Genomic DNA, 19,095 nt, shown 5'->3' on the forward strand with positions numbered 1-19,095 from the left:
CTACGGTAGAATCCCTGCCCTCTTTCCTTCCCAGCCGCCAAATCTAAAAAGTGTGTGCTAACTGCTTCCATGTGCCTCATCCTGACCCCTCAACCTGTTAAAATCAGCTGTCCAAACTCACTCTTTATAGATACATAAATTATCACAGTTTGCTCGTGTCCACATTTTACCAGTTCTTGTGAAATGCATAAATCTTACCTCTTGTAAAGGTTTTAAAATCACACCTGGGGCTTCCCTGGTGGCGCAGTGGTTAAGAATCTGCCGGCCAACGCAGGGGAAACGGGTTCGAGCCCCGGCCTGGGAAGATCCTACGTGCCGCGGAGCAACTAAGCCCGTGTGCCACTTCTGGGTGGCCAGCTTCTCCAGCGTCCATTATGGGATATATGAGGCAACATCTATTATGGGATATATGAGGCAAAAAGAAAACCAAGGAACTCACCACAGTGTCGTTCCTTGGATGCTGGAGGTCCCTTGGAGGTCCCTTGGAGGTTCCTAGCTGATCTGCCGCCTTCTCTCCAACTTTCTGAGTCTTCTTTGTTTTATATATAATGCATGAGGTTTTTTGCTGTGCTTAGTGGGAGGAATAGAAGAGAAATACATCTAGTCCATTTTGTCGAGAAGTGAAAGCCTCCGTTTAATTTTTAATAGATTTTAATTATCTGCTAAAATTCTTCACCTTGGGGGCTTCCCTGGTGGCGCAGTAGTTGAGAGTCCACCTGCCGATGCAGGGGACACGGGTTCGTGCCCCGGTCCGGGAGGATCCCACATGCCACGGAGCGGCTGGGCCCGTGAGCCATGGCCGCTGAGCCTGCGCGTCCGGAGCCTGTGCTCCGCAAAGCGAGAGGCCAACAACAGTGAGAGGCCCACGTACTGCAAAAAAAAAATTCTTCATTTTGTCTTATACTTTCTTGAATTTATTCCTTGCCATGTTTTAAAATTTCTGATTGATAACTGAAAAATCTGTAACTCCCATGGGACTGTTTCTATTTTTTTCTTGATCTTTCATCATTTGAGATGTGACAATAAAAGTAACTTTTAACTGGATGCTATATCTTATAAATTAAAATTTGTAGTAATCATTTGAGGCTCTAGATGGTATCTTGCTCCAGACACAGTTTGCTGCTTCTTGCAGGCAGTTCAAGTAGGGGCAGATCAGCTTACTCCAGTATGAGATGGGACTAATCCTGAGTGGGATTCTACATAAAAATTGGTCTCTTTCTGACTAGCCCTTACTTCTAATGTGTAGCCATTCAAGTGTCCTAACTTAAAGTTGACCGGTGCCCACTGCCTTGATAGGTGCTGAATTCATATTTCCTGTGGTACTGCCTAAAGCTTCTGCATGGTTCTCTGCCTCTTGCCTGGCCTCTCTGCTACTAGGCATTTCTAAACTCTTAGTCACCACTTATGAATCAACCAATAACTTAAGGTAAAAACTTCATTATTTTCATCCCTGAATTCCCTTTGCTAGGATCTTGACCCCTAAGTCTTTGTTACTTTAGTAGCTCTCCAATCCTTCGACAGGTTTTTTGGTTGTTGTTTTAAAATCTAAGCTTTTCTAATTATTCTTGATGGGAGGGTCTTTCTGTTTTAATCCACCCATAACTGGAAGTAAAGCTAAGTTATGTTATTATCTCTAACTTATCTGTAGATTTTTTGTATTTTTCACATGCACAATCATATCTACAAATAATGACAAATTTGTTTCTTCCTTATCAATATCATATCTGTTACTAATATTTCCATGCTTCATGGCTGAGATCTCTTCTGTCCATACAGCAAAGTTCACATGCTTTAGTGGGGTTTTTGTTGGTTTGTTTTGGTGATAGGGAGGGGTCATAAGTGTTCCAATTTTGCAGTTTTCATTTATCGTGCAGGACTGTAAATTTTCCTTTTTCTTTTCTCTCTCATCACCTAATTGTCAAAAGGTCCATCTCCTTTTTCACTTTTTTTCTGTATTTCAGAGACTGCCCGCTTAGATTACACCAGCCCCTTTAAATTGTGCTCACTTTGAAGCCCTTTCTCTATGGTTTGTGCTCAGATCTGCTTGCACATAATTTTTAGAGCATTCAGACATAATTATGGTGCACTTAGTCTTTTTGGCAGTAGTTTTACACTAACTTTAGGCCCATTTGCTGGCATCCTTCTTCTCTCTTTCTTGAAGTTCATCTCCCTCTGCCTTCTCTCCACAAAGCCTTGCTCTGAGGTGGGATTGGGGCAGGCATGTGAAAGTATATGCAGAGATTTGGTGATTTTTCTCATTTTATAGTTAGTTTGAAGTTTCAAAATTGTCTGGCTTCAAGTTACACTGAGGTTTTTGTATAGATTTACTTTTTCCTTCTTGTTTTTTGCCTTATTTTACAACGAAATATTGGGAGATGGGGAGCTTAGTTTGCCACCAATGTTTTCAGCTACCTGGACGTTTACCTTCATTCTTTTTAAAATTTTTTGGCCGCACCATGCGGCACGTGGGATCTTAGTTCCCTGACCAGGGATCGAACCCGTGCCCCGCAGTGGAAGCCTGGAGCCCTAACCACTGGACTGCTAGGGAAGGCCCTCACCTTCATTCTTGAAAGATGTGTTCAAGAGAGAATTCTATGTTGGAAGTTAATGTCTTCCCTGGCACTTCCAAAGCTTAATTTCACTGTGCTGGTTTCCTTTGTGGGGAGTGATTCTAATCTCAGTCTAATTGCTAATTCTTTGAAGTTAATTTTTTTTCTTTCTGCTTTACATTTTTTTCTCTTTGTCTTTGATGCTCAGAAGTCTCACCAATGTGTCTAAGTGTGGATGTTTACTTTGTCTGTCTTGGATGGTGTTTCATCTACAGATACCATTTATCAATTTTGGAAAATTCTCCATCATTGTCTCTTAGTTTCCTATGCTTCATTCTTTCTCCTCTTTCTCTCTAGAACAAATGATCAAACATGCATTCGTCATATTTTTACCCTCTCCTTCCTATTTTCTACCATTTTGTCTCAGCTGCAGAGGAGAGAATCTATAGATCTGCCTTCTAGTTTCTGTTTCTCTGTGTCCAAACTGCCATTGCCAACTATCCATTTTAGTTTCTGTACTTTCATTTCTAGAAGTTCTATTATTTTACCTGTGATAGTCTCAGGTTTCTTTCTTTGAAAACAGTAAGTTTACTTGCTTTACAGTGTTTGATAATGTCGTCATCTGAAGCTGGTGAGCTTTTTCTGCTTTTTTTTTACTGGTGGTGTCTTATTTCTCTACATGCTTAGTTATCTTTTTCCATGTTTGGTCATCGCTCTTGAAAAATAGTGAGATCTCCAAATCTAGGACGGAGATACCTTCTGCTAGAGAAGATCTGAGTTGAACTAGTAGTAGTCCCACGTGGCTTGACACCTGCACTACCCAGGCTCTACATACCTGACTAGGTTCTAGACATCGTGTTCCCTCCTATGCTCACTCCTTTTCAAATGTGTTCAAGTCCCGCTGAATAGCAAACTGTACAATCCTTTCTCTTCTGCCCTCCCAACACCCACACCCTCCAAATAAAAGTCCAGCAGCCAATTCTATATTATCTTCGCAACTTTTCGGGAAATCTAAATCTTCTAAATTATTTTTAAAATCTAGCAGTCATCCAATTCAGCTATTACCATAATATACCCACTCCCCATCTATCCCATTCCCTAACTATCTTTAGGATCAATTTTTCTGGGCACCTGCCATCTTTCAAACATCAAGTCAGAAGTCGGTTGATCTTGAGAAACTCTAATAGGAATCATACAAAAAGAAGTGATGATAATACTTATAAATATTGCAATAACTGCAAATACTCGAAATTACTAGTGGTTCAGATCTAGCAATCTAGACCTTCCCTGTGATTCTTTCACTTTGGCTCAACCTCAATGACAATCACAGAATATAATCCATATTAAAACAATTTCTATTTAATCCATAATCTCTTTCTACATGTTCTATCTTAAATTTCTCCTCCTCCTCCTTTTATTTTCCACCTACAGCTCTGACTATATCAAAATCTCTTCATACAGCTTCTAATTGAATCAATAAACTGTCTTAGCTGAATTTGAGGCATCCATCTCTATATACTCCCACTTCCAATGATCACATTTTTCAATCTAATCAAGCTTCTCACCCTTCTGCTTTCAAGCTTTTTCCAGGCTGGCCTCTAAACCTGAATGACTTTCTACTCTAATTCTTGCTTGCCTCGTTGACATTTGTTTACACAGTAATAGAGAATAGGATTCCAGGCACAATGCCAAATAACATGCTTGCTTTTAACATTCTACTGATTAATGTAGGTGGAAATTGTGATACTAAAGTTAAAATTTGGCTTTATAGGCCGATTTCATTGGTTTTGAATTGGGAGTTAATGGTGTATTTATCTGAGGCTTGTGAACAGCATAGCATCAGTTGGCATTCTAACTGCAAGTGAGGGTGAGAGGTGAAGACCTACGTGATAGCATTTATTCATAACTGAGTAGTGCATTAGCATTGAGCATTCATGTTTACTTTGCTGAGAACAATCAGCTTCTAGAAATCTGAAAAACTGAACATAATCGGTAGGTTACTATTTATGACACAAAACAAAAGTTTCTTGATTGAGTTATGAGAAAACTCCAGACAAAAATTCAGGAAAATATTTCAAACGTTGGGGAAAAAAGAGCCATCTTTATGGTTCATGTTTCTCGCAGCACTTAAGTAAGGCTGTTTTCACTGAATAAGCATAAATATAATCTAATTTTATTTAAAAACAAATATGAAGCATTTGGCACAATTTAAAACTTTACTGCCATGCTATAGATAATTTACAGAACCACATAATGGAAACTTTTATTTCATTTTTAGTATTCATGTCTAGGGATTTCTTCTACATTTAAAAGGCCACCTGTAAACAGATCTTTGTTCATATATTTGATAAAATAACTTTCTTTCACAGGGATCAGAAAACAGCAAATGATGCTGGTTACCATGGTAATTCAATTCTGAGTCAAATATTATGTTGGGCCCTTTGCTAACATTATTTCACTTAATTCCTGCTACAATCCTTTCAGGTATTATTCCTTAACCAGTAGAGAAACTAAGACTCAGAGAATGTTAAGAAGCTTATACAAAACTAAGTCACACAGGAAGCAAGAGCAGAGCCAAGAGTCAGTCTGAGACTGGTTCAACTCCAAAGTCCATGCTCAGATCTCTATGCTGTACTTCCTCTATAGCAGACTTTCTTTTCAGAGGAACCAGTCACTATAGAAGTACAGCTTATTTCCATTTCTATTTTTCTGGTCTGGAGTATGAATTCCTTGTCAGCAGAGCCCATGTTTTTTATATAACTTTGTTTTCCCAATTCCTATTAGAGCAGCAGTATCAACAAGTTATTGCTAAATGAAAAGGGGATATTAAATTCATTGCCACTGTGCCTAAAAGTGCCAGGACACATTACTCTAACTCGGCTCATCTGTAAAAAGAACCAAATTTTAAACAAACAACCTTGAAATGGGTACATAAACCTTTCAATGGCCACTTTTATTATGTTCATTGTGGAATGAATGGACACATATCAATCTAGCTGAGCTGTGGCTACTATGTAATTATTCCAGAAACATAGTTTTATTTTAAGTCAGTTCATGAAGACAGAAACACTCTGCAGCTAACAACCTGTATTCCTTGCCCGGGACTATTTTTCCCCTCATATAGGTAGAAAAACTAAATCCATAACTTTCGAATTGGAACAGTAACTTTTTCTGGTCTATTGCTTTTGAAAAAAGATTATGAGACAAAACACAAAGAAAGACAAACATCATAAAATAACTTTTATACAGGATTAGTAGATCTGTTTACATATAAAAAACAGAAAGGCCCTCATTACATTTAGATTTCACATAAATTACACAGATTGACTTTTTAAAACTATTATTCAACTTTGTTTAAAGTCCCTTTTAAAAATTTCATTTTGAAGGCACAGTGCATGAAAATGAACCAAAGACTCAAGCACTTGAGATGAATGAGTTCTGGGCACCTCATATAAATAGCTATAGATTGTTCTGGAGCTGGGGAATGTCACTCTGAAAAAATGGGGAGGTGAAAAGTTGATTTATAATCTGTGTGTAAAAAAATACCATTATGGCATACCTCCAGAAAGTCTGCAGCATGGCCAGCATAAAAGGTAGCTAGTATACTCATGTTATGCCATTTGTAAAAGCCATAATCATACATATTTATATAATTTATATCCAAATGCCTCAAAATGGTAGCCTATTTTCAAATTTCGCAATAGATTCTGCCAAATGAAAATCAACTAGGATAATATTCTGAAAGTCAAGTGGAATATTAATGAATTATTGCTAAAAATAGGAGGATTGGATGTTGGGAAACATTTCTTCGTGAACTGGAAATCCAAGTTCAGCTGACATTAATCAAGGGCTCTAATCACCCCCCCAAAATCTGCTTTAATTAAAGCAAATCAGAAACCAAATACTTATCAAAAATTTGCTATATAGAAGATCACTGAACATCAACCATAGTGGACTTTTTTGTAGTAACATTAAAGTTGCTACTGTTAAAAACAATTTCACCAGAGAACCATGACATAGGGCACTATTACAGCATTCATAGCCAAGAAGCTTTTAATACAGCAAGGACAAAACCTGGCACAAGTGCACTTCAGGCCACAAGAAAATAAAATGATTTACTGCTGAGAATAAATGGAAATAGAAGAACAGGTCCTGGTTACTGAGTAACCTGGTGTTAGCTCAGAAACACAATAAGCTCAGGCATAAGCACTACCTTTTATTTATTTGTCAACTCATAATTAGTTTTAAGTTCAATATTCATTAATTCAGCAAATCCCATTCAGGTGAAAGTTACCAAAGATTAACCAATCAATCACACTGGGCCAAATATACATTACGTTTCCTTTCTGGAGGATGACAAAGTCCCGAAGCACATTCCCTCCAAAGAGAATTGCAAGCATTCCTCAACTGGATGGGATCCCAACTACTACTCAAATGTTCAGCAAAATACATCAAAACTAAAGGGTCTTTCCTCCTGAAATTAACTTGAGTTCATCTTATTGAACTGCATAATCAGTACAAGTGCATTTACACAGGCAGACACTTTGAACATTACCTACTCAATCACTTTGCTTTTATTAAGGAGCTGGGAGGGAAGAAGGCTTAGAAACTGATCACCCGGACAAAAAAAAACAAAAGCCTTGTGAGTAAAGAAAGGCACAACTCAGGCTTGGGCAAATTTCTTAATACTGTGATACTTACTTGCCTCCATGACTCCAAGGAAATGGAAAGTCTCTAGGAGAAATACTGAAGAAATGCATTCCCCATGCCATATGGCTTCAACGCCTTAAGCAGTTGATGTGGTCTCATATTAGATTAGATCCACAAATAAAAGACAAAGCAGGGCAGAGAACACAGTCTTAGTAGTCATTACCCTGTACATTCACGTTAACAGGTAACACAGGCTGAGAAGGCCTTGTTTTCCAGAGCAATGCATTATTTAGAAATTCATTAGAGATTCAAGATTCATAGCAGAATTTGGTTTTCCTTTCAGGAAAAATTATTAAAAGAACTATTTGTATGTTCATCTCTAAAAATAGTTTACACATGCTTAAAAGGCATGGACTCCAGCCACTGTGATGTACAGTGAAAGACATGTTTAATTTAAGACAGAGATGAATTTAAAAGGCCAATGAATGATGAATGATGAATTTAGTGAAGACCAATGCTAATAAAGTAAAGGTTGTCATGTCAACTTTGTTTCATTTCTACCTGCAATGTCCCAAGCAGAGCCAGCCACTCATAGGCCCTTTGTTGGTTTTCTGACTTTGCACTCAAAAATAAAGCTGCAAAAAGCGATACCACCACATCATCCCCTTAAGGAAAATGTAGAGCATTATTAGAAGAAATTAAATCATGTATATTTCATTAAGTATTAGCACCCCACAAACTCTGTTCTGTGTACGTGGTGGGCTAAGAGTGGGGTGGCAAGGGCTCAAAATTTCGAGTTGTTAATAACAGGATTAATACCAGAATGGCTTAACCCGGAACCACCCAAATTAGATCACAGATACTCATTAATAAACGTCATGACTTCATTATTCCTGCTAAACCAAATCTCTGTTTATGAAGCCACTTTGGGTACATTTCTCACAATACTTGGTTGAATGACCTAGATGGGTGGTAAACCACCTCCACATGAAGGCTTTGGGATGATAGATACATTAATGGATATAGAATACAACTTGAAAAGATGAAAGCAAGTTTTTTGATCCCCTGATTTAGTACAAGTTCAGCAGCAACTTGGCCATTAAAACATTCAAAGGTATTAAACCATTAGATCATTGGTAAGACTCATACTTACAAAAAGCATCATTTCCACTGAATAGCATGATATGACAGACACAATAAAACGCAAATCTTTTAGGCCTTTGCAGTAACCCCACTGGCACTGAAGATAACACTTTCTCACTACAGTGTTACTTTTTTTTTTTTAATGGAGGGAGCCATATTTAAGTGCTTTCAACTGAACTTTTAACAAAATTGGTTGATCAAGAAGAGACCGTCAAATGAAACATTAGGACAAAGAACCCAATCACACGCAGAGGCCTTTACGAATAAGGTTGGCCAAGCTATTTCAATAACAGGATGCTATGATAGGGCGCTGGCTTGGGCTAACAAGGAGTGTAGATATTCTGCGTTCAAATGTAGGTTAAGAATGTGCAAGTAGGTCTCTTCCACGCTTCCAGGTATTTTCAGTAGAATTCAGATCTTGTCGATTGCCAGGTCATCTGAAAACCCTAAGTGTACAACATAGAAAAAGGTTCAAATTTAGGAAATAGTAAAGAATTAGGCATTCCTAGAATAAACTAGTGCTTCACAGATAAAAGCAACAGCACCTGTGGGTTTTTACCAAGTTAAAAGATAGGCAACACGAGTTTTAGCTTTTGCTAGATCTCCCTCTCAGCTCTACGCAAATGGACACTGAGATCTTTTACAACAATCAACAAGTTCTCCCTTAAAATGGGGATGTTTACAGCTTTGCTAAACCTTACACAAGAGGTAGTGAAATCCTGCTTAGAGCACAGCCCACCGGTTCTGATCTAGCCTTGGAACAGGTAGAAAGCCAAATACGGAAGCCCGTTTAATCATTTCCTAATGTTACATAAGTTTCAAAATCAATTCAGCCTCCATTAAACCTGAATAATAAGAGAAACTCCAGCTATTTAATAACTAGAGAAAAGTACTCCTCAATAGGTTGAAAAAACCTCAAGTTTTTAAAGCTTTATGTCAGATTCTGACTGCTGTCCCTGCCTTAATGTTTCTGGATTCTTTTGGCCATTTAAAATAAAGAGAAAAAGCTAAAGCCACTAGTAAACACCTGGTGTGCAAAATACAACATCCACTAGTTGGCTTTCTTCAGTTATAGCATAAGCTCCAAACAGCTCATCTTAAATTAAGAAGAAAAACAAAGTGGCTGTCCCATCTCTGCATAAATAGAAAGCAGATTTTTTTTCTTTTTAAGGTAAGAGTACTTTAAGGAGGGGAAGTTCAAAACTGCCAGCCAAATTCACAGAGAATACAGATTTAGCAAGTTAACTTCCCAAAGCTCTTTGAAGAAGCAAAATAGTCTCTCTTCTTAATGCAGTGTCTCCCAAAAGGAACTGTAACTTTGCTTGGTACTTATGCTGGGAGAGATGCAAGGTGTGTGTTTCAATGTTTGCTGGAATATAATGTTTCCTCTTCAGTGTCTGTTTCATCCTGGAACTCGTGGCTTAAGAGAGACTTCTTGGAGCCGGTTGACATCATGCGAATTTCATCTTCATATTCATCATGATGCTGCCTGAGCCGATGAAAGCCATCCTTGTGTCTGTTAGACTTGATTGAGCAGATGCACCAAATAATGCAGGCTGTTAGGATCAATGCCGACATGGTGGCACCTGTCAACCGAAACCATCACGTGAGTGGTGTTCTAGTTGAAGAATACAAATAAGCAGCTGCTTACAATAGCACTTTTTACATTATGCCCTTCATTTATTTTATTTTCATTCACTTAAAAATAACGTTTTTAATTACAGAAGTAGTACATGTATCATGTGCAAAATTAGGAAAGTACAGACAAGCAAAATACTAAAAACCCATACCCCAAACTCCACTTCACATCTCCATTACCCCGAGGTCATTTTTAACAACCCTAGGGCATATTTTTTCTGGATTTTTCTTCACGTGTGTGTATGTACACATATATTTTTTCTTTTACCACAATGAAATCAAACTGCGTCTACTGTTGTGTAACCTGCTTTTCATCAATCAATGCCTTCCACTTTTCCTTTCTGGTAAATTTTCATCTCATCCCAAATCCCTCATTTATTTAAAATATTTTTACATAAGGTTATCAGAGTAACAGTCTAAGTAACAGAAGATAATACCAATAAAATCATAATAAAAATTAAGTTCATGGGACTTCCCTGGTGGTCCAGTAGTTAAGACTCCAGGCTCCCAGTGCAGGGGGCCCAGGTTCGATCCCTGGTCAGGGAACTAGATCCTGAATGCATGCCACAACTAAAGATCCCACATGCCGCAACTAAAGATCCCGCACGCGATAACGAAGACTCTGGGTGCCGCAGCTAAGACCCGGCGCAGCCAAATATTTAAAAAAAAATTAAGTTCACAACAGCAAATGGGTGGCAGAGCCAGATTTAAACTGAATCCCAGCTCCTATGTTTCTAAGCACTTAGTGATTTATGCTTTATCCGATTCAAGTTAAGAACTCTACCATAAACACCCCACAACAGGCTCTATGATTTGACCATGTTTCCAATATACCACTCTCTCTCAACTAAGGATCTCTCCCCAACACACCCTGTAATAAAACTTGGTTATTTTGCATCAGGTCCAAGTTGTACTTAGAAATGAACCAAGGTTCTTTGTGTCAAAAGATACAATACAGCAGAGTATTTATTATTTTACCACATTTTTTCTTTCTAAACTTTCAGTGATTCAAGCAATGGCACACATTAAGCCTGGAGAAAACAAATATTCCCTCCTTCCAGGATCATGGAAAAAATAGAACTAATATAAGTCAAAGTCCAAGGGACTTATGATCTTAGTATAAAGCAAATCATTCATTCAATCAACAACTCTTCATTAAGACCCACTACATGCCAACCCATGGTTCTAGGCACTGGGAGGCAGATGAAATCCCTGTCCTCTCAGAGCTTATGTTTTAGTGGGAGAGATCGAATACAGACAAATAGATGACTAATACATAATGTAACGGCAGGGAGTGATAAGTGCTTTAACAGAAACAAGCAGAGGTGAGATAGTGACAGGGGTACTATTTTAGCTAGGGTGATCAGGGAAGGCCTCTCTGTGGAGGTGACATTTGAGCACAGACCTGAAAATGTGATGGGGCAAGCCGTGAGAACATACGAGAAAATAGTGTTCCAGGAAAATCATGTTTAGATAGGAGACGTTAGAGGAAAAGTGATTATTTTCGGGTGATTATGGAGGTGATCCACTCTCAAATTGAAATGTCAGGATTGGTTTTAACTTCAACTACTGAAAATTTAAATTTTTTTACCTGATACAGTTACCACAAGCTCCCTTGGCAAACCAAATATCCGGTTATCTGTGTCAAAGACTATTACCACAGAACTGGCTGCATCATGATGCACAAAGACCTAGGAAGATAAAGTGCAAGAATTAGGAAAAAGTTTACCTAAGGTATATTGTATCCCTGCTATATTCCTAGGGCCTTTATAGCAAACCAAGGAGATGGTTCACTGTCATCTAAAGTACACAAAATGCTACAAAAATTTCCCTTTTGTTGCTAAAGGATAGAAAGATAACAAGATACCATAATCAAGAGGTGGTCACATTTTTCTTTATTCCCCACAAGCTTTCTAACAAGAGTTTCAAATTAAATATAAGTATTATTAATAATAAAAATTTACATGAGACCACTCAAGTTGAGTTTCTTACCTGGGAATGTTGTTGCTGATACCCATCGGCAATGGCATTGATGTTATGGACACCTGGGGCTAACAGTACATGGAAATAACCTCCCTCTTTTGTGTGTACTTTTATTCCTTCATTGAGCACAATGACTGCTTTAGAGATTGGTTTTCCAGTCTTATCTTTAACAAATCCATGAACTCCCTTGTGAACCTTAAAAAAATAAATGTTTAAGATATAAATTTATGTTTTCATAATGCCAGATATTCTAGAGGCCATAACTTGAGGCCTGACAAAAACAAACAAAACAACAAAACCCTCTGTAAGTCTAGCTTATTCGTCCCTCCCCACTGACTCTGACCTTGTTTGCTACTCATTCACTGCTTCAGAGGCACAGAGATGGAAATAAGGGGAGAGAGGCCTCTGATAGAGTCAAAGCCTAAAATGTTTGAATCCGAGTCTTCTGACGTCTTGAATGCTTTACTTCCCACCACAGGACACTGTCTCGAGTAACTCCGTGTGATATTCAAATGGAAGAACCTGCAGCATCTCACAGGGTTAAATTACCTCAATATACATCAGGTATGCGAACTCATGGCACCTATTTAGGCAATAAAAAATGAACAAAACTCTCCTTTCTACATACATTTAAAATAAACAATACAAAATTCTGGTAAAAGATTAAGAAAGTATTTTGATAAAGGTTTTCACTGACCATATCTCTGGGAGTTCGCTTCTAGTTAAAAGGGAAAGACTCACCTCCACCAACATGCTAAGAAGAGATTTTTTATTTTCTGCCCACAACGAAGGGAGTTGTGCTGCACTAGGAAAGTAGCAGCAGCTTGTGTATACTGTGATTTCTGGACAGTGGCCATAGGTAACACTATAATCCTGGAATATAAGATTCAAAAACAAATGTAGGAAAATTAATAAGTAAAAGTAAGGATGAGGCTATGTAATATGACAAATGGAATGAATGGAATAAAAAGAAAAGCTGGGTGATGTAAACAAAGAATCTGTAAAGCATTTTACAGCAAATATAAATAAACCACTTGGTATTATAACCAGTCACAAACATGGCCACCCCTAAGAGAGTTCTTAAGATCAGGGACTATGTCTAATTCATTTTTATATCTCCAGTGCTTCCTACAGTGACTGGCAGTAGAGGGGTTCTTATTTGGGTTTGGTGAATAAATGAATAGGTACATGCAGAGGGCCAGCTTCCCTCTAAACCCTGGAACTTCACTGCTGTTACTGCTGTTTTTTTTTTTGTTTTTTTTTTTATGGTACGCGGACCTCTCATTGCTGTGGTCTCTCCCGTTGCGGAGCACAGGCTCCGGATATGCAGGCTCAGCGGCCATGGCTCACGGGCCCCGCCGCTCCGCGGCACGTGGGATCTTCCCGGACCGGGGCACGAACCCGTGTCCCCTGCATCGGCAGGCGGACTCTCAACCACTGCGCCACCAGGGAAGCCCCTTACTGCTGTTTTTGAGTTCTTAGAGGTAAAAGCACAAGTATTTGCTCTCTGATACCCTCAATCTGCAGGCTCGAACCTACCATACAGCAATATAGCAATTATTTAGGTAGGAACTACTTGTGTGGACAGGTTCCAAAATCTAACTTACCACTTTTTCCCCCCAAACCCATTCTTCTTCCTAATTCAGTTAATGACAGTAACTCATTTTCTCACACAGGTATGAAATCTTTTGTCTTTGACTTCAATTTCTTGCTATCGTCCAGAATTTGCCAAATCCTGTGAATTCCACTTCTACAACATCTCTGGAACTTCATCCCTTGATTCCATTCCCACTGCCACTACTCTAATCTAGGCCCTCAGTAGTTCTCGTCTAGGCTATTCTAAACCAGTCTCCCTGTGCCACAGTCTCTCCTTCCTCCAAACCATCTTAACCCACTGTTAAAAGATTTCCATAGAATAGCTCAGATCATGTCACCATATCCCTGCTCAAAACCTTTCATGGCTTCCCATTCCTTACTAAAACAAAGCATTCAAAGCTTCAAACTCTCTTTCCATTCTTGTCTTCTGCTGCTCTCCATTACACCCCATATTCTAACTAATGTAGACTGATTCTTTAAAAAAAAACATTAGTTTTGTATTGGAGTATAGCCGATTAACAACACTGTGTTAGTTTCACGTGTACAGCAGAGTGATTCTGTTATATGTAGACACGTATCTATTCTTTTTCAAATTCTTTTCCCATTTAGGTTATTACAGAGTATTGAGCAGAGTTCCCTATGCTATACAGTAGGTCCTTGTTGGTATAGCAGTGTGTACATATTAGACTGCTTCTTGACCTCTGCCCTTACTGCTTCCTCTTTATGGATGTCTTGGTTCACCATATCTGCATCCCTAATGCCATCTCATCTATGAAAAGAAGGCTACATCTCTGACTAGGTGTAACCTTTTCTGTCTTTAATGTCTCATGGCACATTGACATCTCTTCTAGATCACAGAGATTAATTCTGTAACATAGTTATTTGTATAATGGGCCACAGAATATTCTCTATCTTTCATATAGAAAAGTGCCTCACGCACAGCAAGTTCTTAATAAATAAAGGAGGGAAGGCAGGCAGAGAAGGGAATGAAGTCAATTTTCTGGTTGCACGTGTGAACGGAATGATGAGCTAACCACCCATCTGCTAACAACTCCTGACTAATTTGAAATGGATGGACAACAAATGAAAATGCTCTCAGAAAGAAACTTAAAGAAGACATTAAATGGAAAGATGGTGTTGTATTCTTGGATAGCAAGACAATACTGTGCAGATGTCAAAACAACCCAAAGTGATTTATAGATTCAGCACAACCCCTAACAAAATTCCAACAGCCTTTTTGCAGAAAAAGAGAGGCCAATTCCAAAATTCAAGTGAGACTGGAAGGACCCTTGAGTAGCCAAAACAATCTTGGAAAATAACAAAGTTGGAGAACTCACAGTTCCCAATTCAAAACTTAGTACAAACCTACAGTGTTCAAAACAGTGGTCCTAGAATAAGAATATATAGGGGCTTCCTTGGTGGCACAGTGGCTGAGCATCTGCCTGCCAACGCAGGGGACACGGGTTCGAGCCCTGGTCCGGGAGGATCCCACATGCCGCGGAGCAACTAAGCCCGTGTGTCACAACTACTGAAGCCTGCATGCTTAGAGCCCCTGCTCTGCAACAAGAGAAGCCACCGCGATGAGAAGCCTACCTGCTTATGAGAAAGCCCTTGGGCAGCAAGGAAGACCCAACGAAGCCAAAAATAATAAAAATAAAAATAAAATTAAAAACAATAGAATAGATATATAGACCAATAGTGTAGAATTGAGAATCCAGAAATAAATCCATACATCTATGGTCAATTGACTTTGACAAGGATGGCAAGACTATTCAATGGAAGAAAGAATAGTCTTTTCAACAAATGGTTCCGGGACAACTGGACTTCCATATGCAAACAAATGAAGTTGAACTCCTACTTCATATCATATACAAAAATCAACTCTGAATATATCAATGACCTAAATATGAGAGCTAAGTCCATAAAATTCTTAGAAGAAAACATAGGGGTAAATCTTTATGACCTAGCGTTTGGCAATGAATTCTTAGATATGACAATAAAGCATGAGCAACGAAAGAAAAAAACAGATTTGGCTTCATCTAAATTAAAACTTTTGTGTATCAGAAGTTTTCTTGACATTATCAAGAAAGTGAAAAAACAACTTACAGAATAGGAGAAACTATTGACAACAGAATAGGAGAAACTATTGACAAATCAAATATCTGGTAAGGGTTTAGTATTCAAAATATATAAAGAATTCTTATAACTCAACAACAAAAAGACAAAAACCCCAACTTTAAAATGGGCAATGGATTTGAATAGACATTTTTCCAAAGAAAACATACAAATGGCCAATGGGCAAATGAAAAGATGCTCAACATCATTAGTCATCAGGGAAATGCAAATCAAAACTAAAGTGAGATACCACTTCACACTTACTCTGATGGCTATAATTTAAAAAATGGAAAATAAATGTTGGTGAGGATGTGGAGAAACTGGAACCTTTATACATTGCTGATAAGAATGTAAAATGGTTCAGCTGCTGTGGAAGTTTGGTGGTTCCTCAAAAGTTAAACAGAGAATTACAATATGACAAGCAAATCCACTTCTAGGTATATACTCAAAAGAATTGAAAACAGGGGCTTAAACAGATACTTGTACACGAATGTTCACTGCAGCATTATTTTCAAGAGCCAAAAGGTGGAAACATCTGTCCATCAAAAGATGAACTGATAAACAAAATGTGATCTACACGTACAATGGAATATTATTTAGCCATAAAAAGGAATGGAGTAGGTGATGTATGCTTCAGAATGGATGAACCCAGAAGGCATTATGCTAAGTGAAAAAAGCTGGACACAAAAGAAAAAATATTGTGCAATTCCACTTATATGAAATATCCAGAATAGGCAAATACATAGAGACAGAGAGTAGATTAGAAGTTACCAGGGGCTGGGAGAAGAGGAGAATGGGGAGTTATTGCTTTGGGGCACAGAGTTTCTGTTTGGGGTAATGAAAGTTTTGAAAATAGATATGGTGATAGTTGCATGACACTGTTAATATAATTAAAATATCACTGCAATTATAATTAAAAATGGCTAAATTGGCAAAAAAAATTGCTGTCAGAGGTTAGTTAGTTTAAGGGCTATCATGTCAAGGAAGCCACAAAGCAGATGCCATTCACTTTACTATATCAGAAAAGTCACCTATTCTTTCACTCAATGTCCAATATGTATTTATAATTCCATTCTCACCATATTCTATAAAGCATACCTTCATGCTGCCCAGGTGACTGTGCCATTCTGCTCCACGCATTACTCCTCCTGGAATATTCTCATCTATAAAAGCATTGAGAGATGTAGGATCAACAAGATCATGAGGCAAGTCCTCATCCTCTCCCAAAACAGCAACAACAATAACAAAGGGTAGGGAAAATACCTACCTGATTTATTTGGGCAACTGGGCTGACCCATATGCATCGATGGATGATTATTTGCATAAAGAGATGCCAAATGCTTTAGAGTCTCTTTGTTTTCCACTACAAAAAGAAAAATACAGAAGTTAGCAGAGAAATTGAAAAGATTTGTCTCCAAGTTCAACTTCATGGACACAAAAGTCATATTCCTTTCCTTCTAGTAAATCTTGTACCTCACTGAAGTTTATTGAGGAGTTATTATAATTAAGCACACGGTTCTGTTCACTCCAAGATAATCTGACCAAGAAGATAAGCATCTTCCTTATATTAAAAGGCACTAACGGCGAGTTTAACAAGTTATCACACTAAAATACAAACCTATTTTGGTATGTTTTACTACATTTGGGGGCAACTGTGGCCTAATTACAATATTCCTTGTAAGCTGCATTGCAAGCAATACAAATTATCTCCATATACAATGCCTCAGAGAGATTCAACAGGCAACTGTTTAACTCACCACAAGGTGCAACCAGTCAGTCAAGGTTTAAAGCAGGAGAGGGCAATTCTGTACTGTTAATGTTTGGTTACATAATATGGATTTCTTGGGGTGGGCATTGTGTCTTATTCCCTTTTGTATTTCCAATGTCTAGAGATATAATAATTGTTCCATAAATGTTTATGGAGTAAAAATTGAGCAGATGTGACAAGATGGCTACATTGAATAAAGCTAGGCCATCATTAGATCTGACCTCCCTGTTCCAAGTAACTGAACTGTTGATGTATGTACAGACTTCTTAGGTTGTTTATTCATGCAGTGTGCTCAAATGCTCACCATTTAAAAAATTTTTAGAAGGGATGTTACCTAATTGAAATTCCCTATTTAAGCTTAAATAGTATATATGTAAAGTGACATTCTACATACCTGTTTGTACTGGCTTGTCATATGGGTATGTGACCAGCACTGAACCACCATCTAAAGCAACAGAAAGACTGAAGTCCTGTTTCTGAATCAAATTTTCAATGATGGCTTTAGTTTCAGGTTGGGAGGCATTATCTAAAAATATAGAAATGTCAAACATAAAATATCAAGTTTTAAAATTTTAGTATGAGCAGCTAAGAAAATATTCCCTACTTGAGCACAGTCAAAAGGCTAACTTACAAAATCTGTAGATAAATACTTTATTACTCCATAAGCCACTACCTCACGCAAGAAAGATACTTCCTAGGAGGTAGGTTATTTTGAGTTTTACACACTTTAGGATAATGTTGAAAGGTTAATGACTCTACCCAAGTTTAAGAAAATTCTTACTGGAAACAAAAAGGGATGGACATATCCTCTTTTAGAAAATAATAACCTGTCCTTGAAAGAAAATAAGATTTTCAGAAATCAGGGTATTTTCTGAAGCATTGTTTGCAAGAGCAAAAATTTAAAAAGAAACTAAATGTCCATCAGTAGGGAAATTGTTGAATAAACTAGAGTACTACCATATATTAATAGCATAATAAGATGCCATTAATAAGAATGTTAGAGATCTATGAGTATTGAAATAGATAGATGTCAATGATATATCCAATAAAAATGTTGCAGAACAATATGTATAGCTGATGATCCTATTTAAGTAAATAAGAAACAGGCCCCTTCAAATCAATACACACATACACTGTGTGTGTGTATACCTGTGTGTACACTCATATATAAGAGAGTAGAGAGGAAGAATATACATCTCTGTATGACTATGATGAAAACTTCCCCCCCAATATTATTGATTGAATTTCTAAGAAAAAAACTTGAATTACTTTTGCAAATGAAAAACAAGAAGAATTTGAAAAGTTTTCTAGATGTCTCTATTCATTTATATTGTACATCCTAGACAAGAAAGCACCCCTTACTCATCTATAAAATAGGATCAACCAATCTCCTAGCAAAGAGAAATAAAATTATCTACAAAGTACTTTAATGACCTAAATATTGGTCTTACTTGTGAAGTCTGTATCCAGGTCTTTGCCACGAGCATTTGTCTGTCCTATCTTTGAAGTACAGTCTTTCTCTTGTGCTCTCTCTCGCCCATCTGGATTTAGAGAAGGGACAATCACAATTCTAGTCCTGTCGACCAACTAAAACGGAAACAGAAATCAATGAGTTTATTAGCTCTATGTGGAATCAAAAGGTACCCTCCCATG

At 37.8% G+C, this 19,095-nt stretch overlaps 1 protein-coding gene across 1 annotated transcript in view; it reads right to left on the minus strand.

Annotated features, from left to right (window-relative positions):
- Window positions 1–5,483: 5,483 nt before the first annotated feature.
- The window catches only part of CPD (carboxypeptidase D), a 67,330-nt gene continuing 53,718 nt past the window's right edge, over window positions 5,484–19,095 (minus strand). Inside the window, exons 14-21 of the mRNA XM_029211382.1 lie at window positions 18,894–19,029; window positions 17,837–17,968; window positions 16,942–17,037; window positions 16,773–16,837; window positions 12,705–12,836; window positions 11,973–12,158; window positions 11,572–11,671; window positions 5,484–9,928 (exon numbers count right to left, since the gene is read on the minus strand). Of these exons, the coding sequence (XP_029067215.1) occupies window positions 9,702–9,928; window positions 11,572–11,671; window positions 11,973–12,158; window positions 12,705–12,836; window positions 16,773–16,837; window positions 16,942–17,037; window positions 17,837–17,968; window positions 18,894–19,029 (1,074 nt within the window). The 3' untranslated portion in view covers window positions 5,484–9,701. The remainder of the gene's footprint in view (window positions 9,929–11,571; window positions 11,672–11,972; window positions 12,159–12,704; window positions 12,837–16,772; window positions 16,838–16,941; window positions 17,038–17,836; window positions 17,969–18,893; window positions 19,030–19,095) is intronic.

This window comes from Monodon monoceros, unplaced genomic scaffold (assembly GCF_005190385.1).
Source record: "Monodon monoceros isolate NGI ecotype Baffin Bay Population unplaced genomic scaffold, NGI_Narwhal_1 Super_Scaffold_9, whole genome shotgun sequence".
Taxonomy (NCBI): Eukaryota; Metazoa; Chordata; class Mammalia; order Artiodactyla; family Monodontidae; genus Monodon; species Monodon monoceros.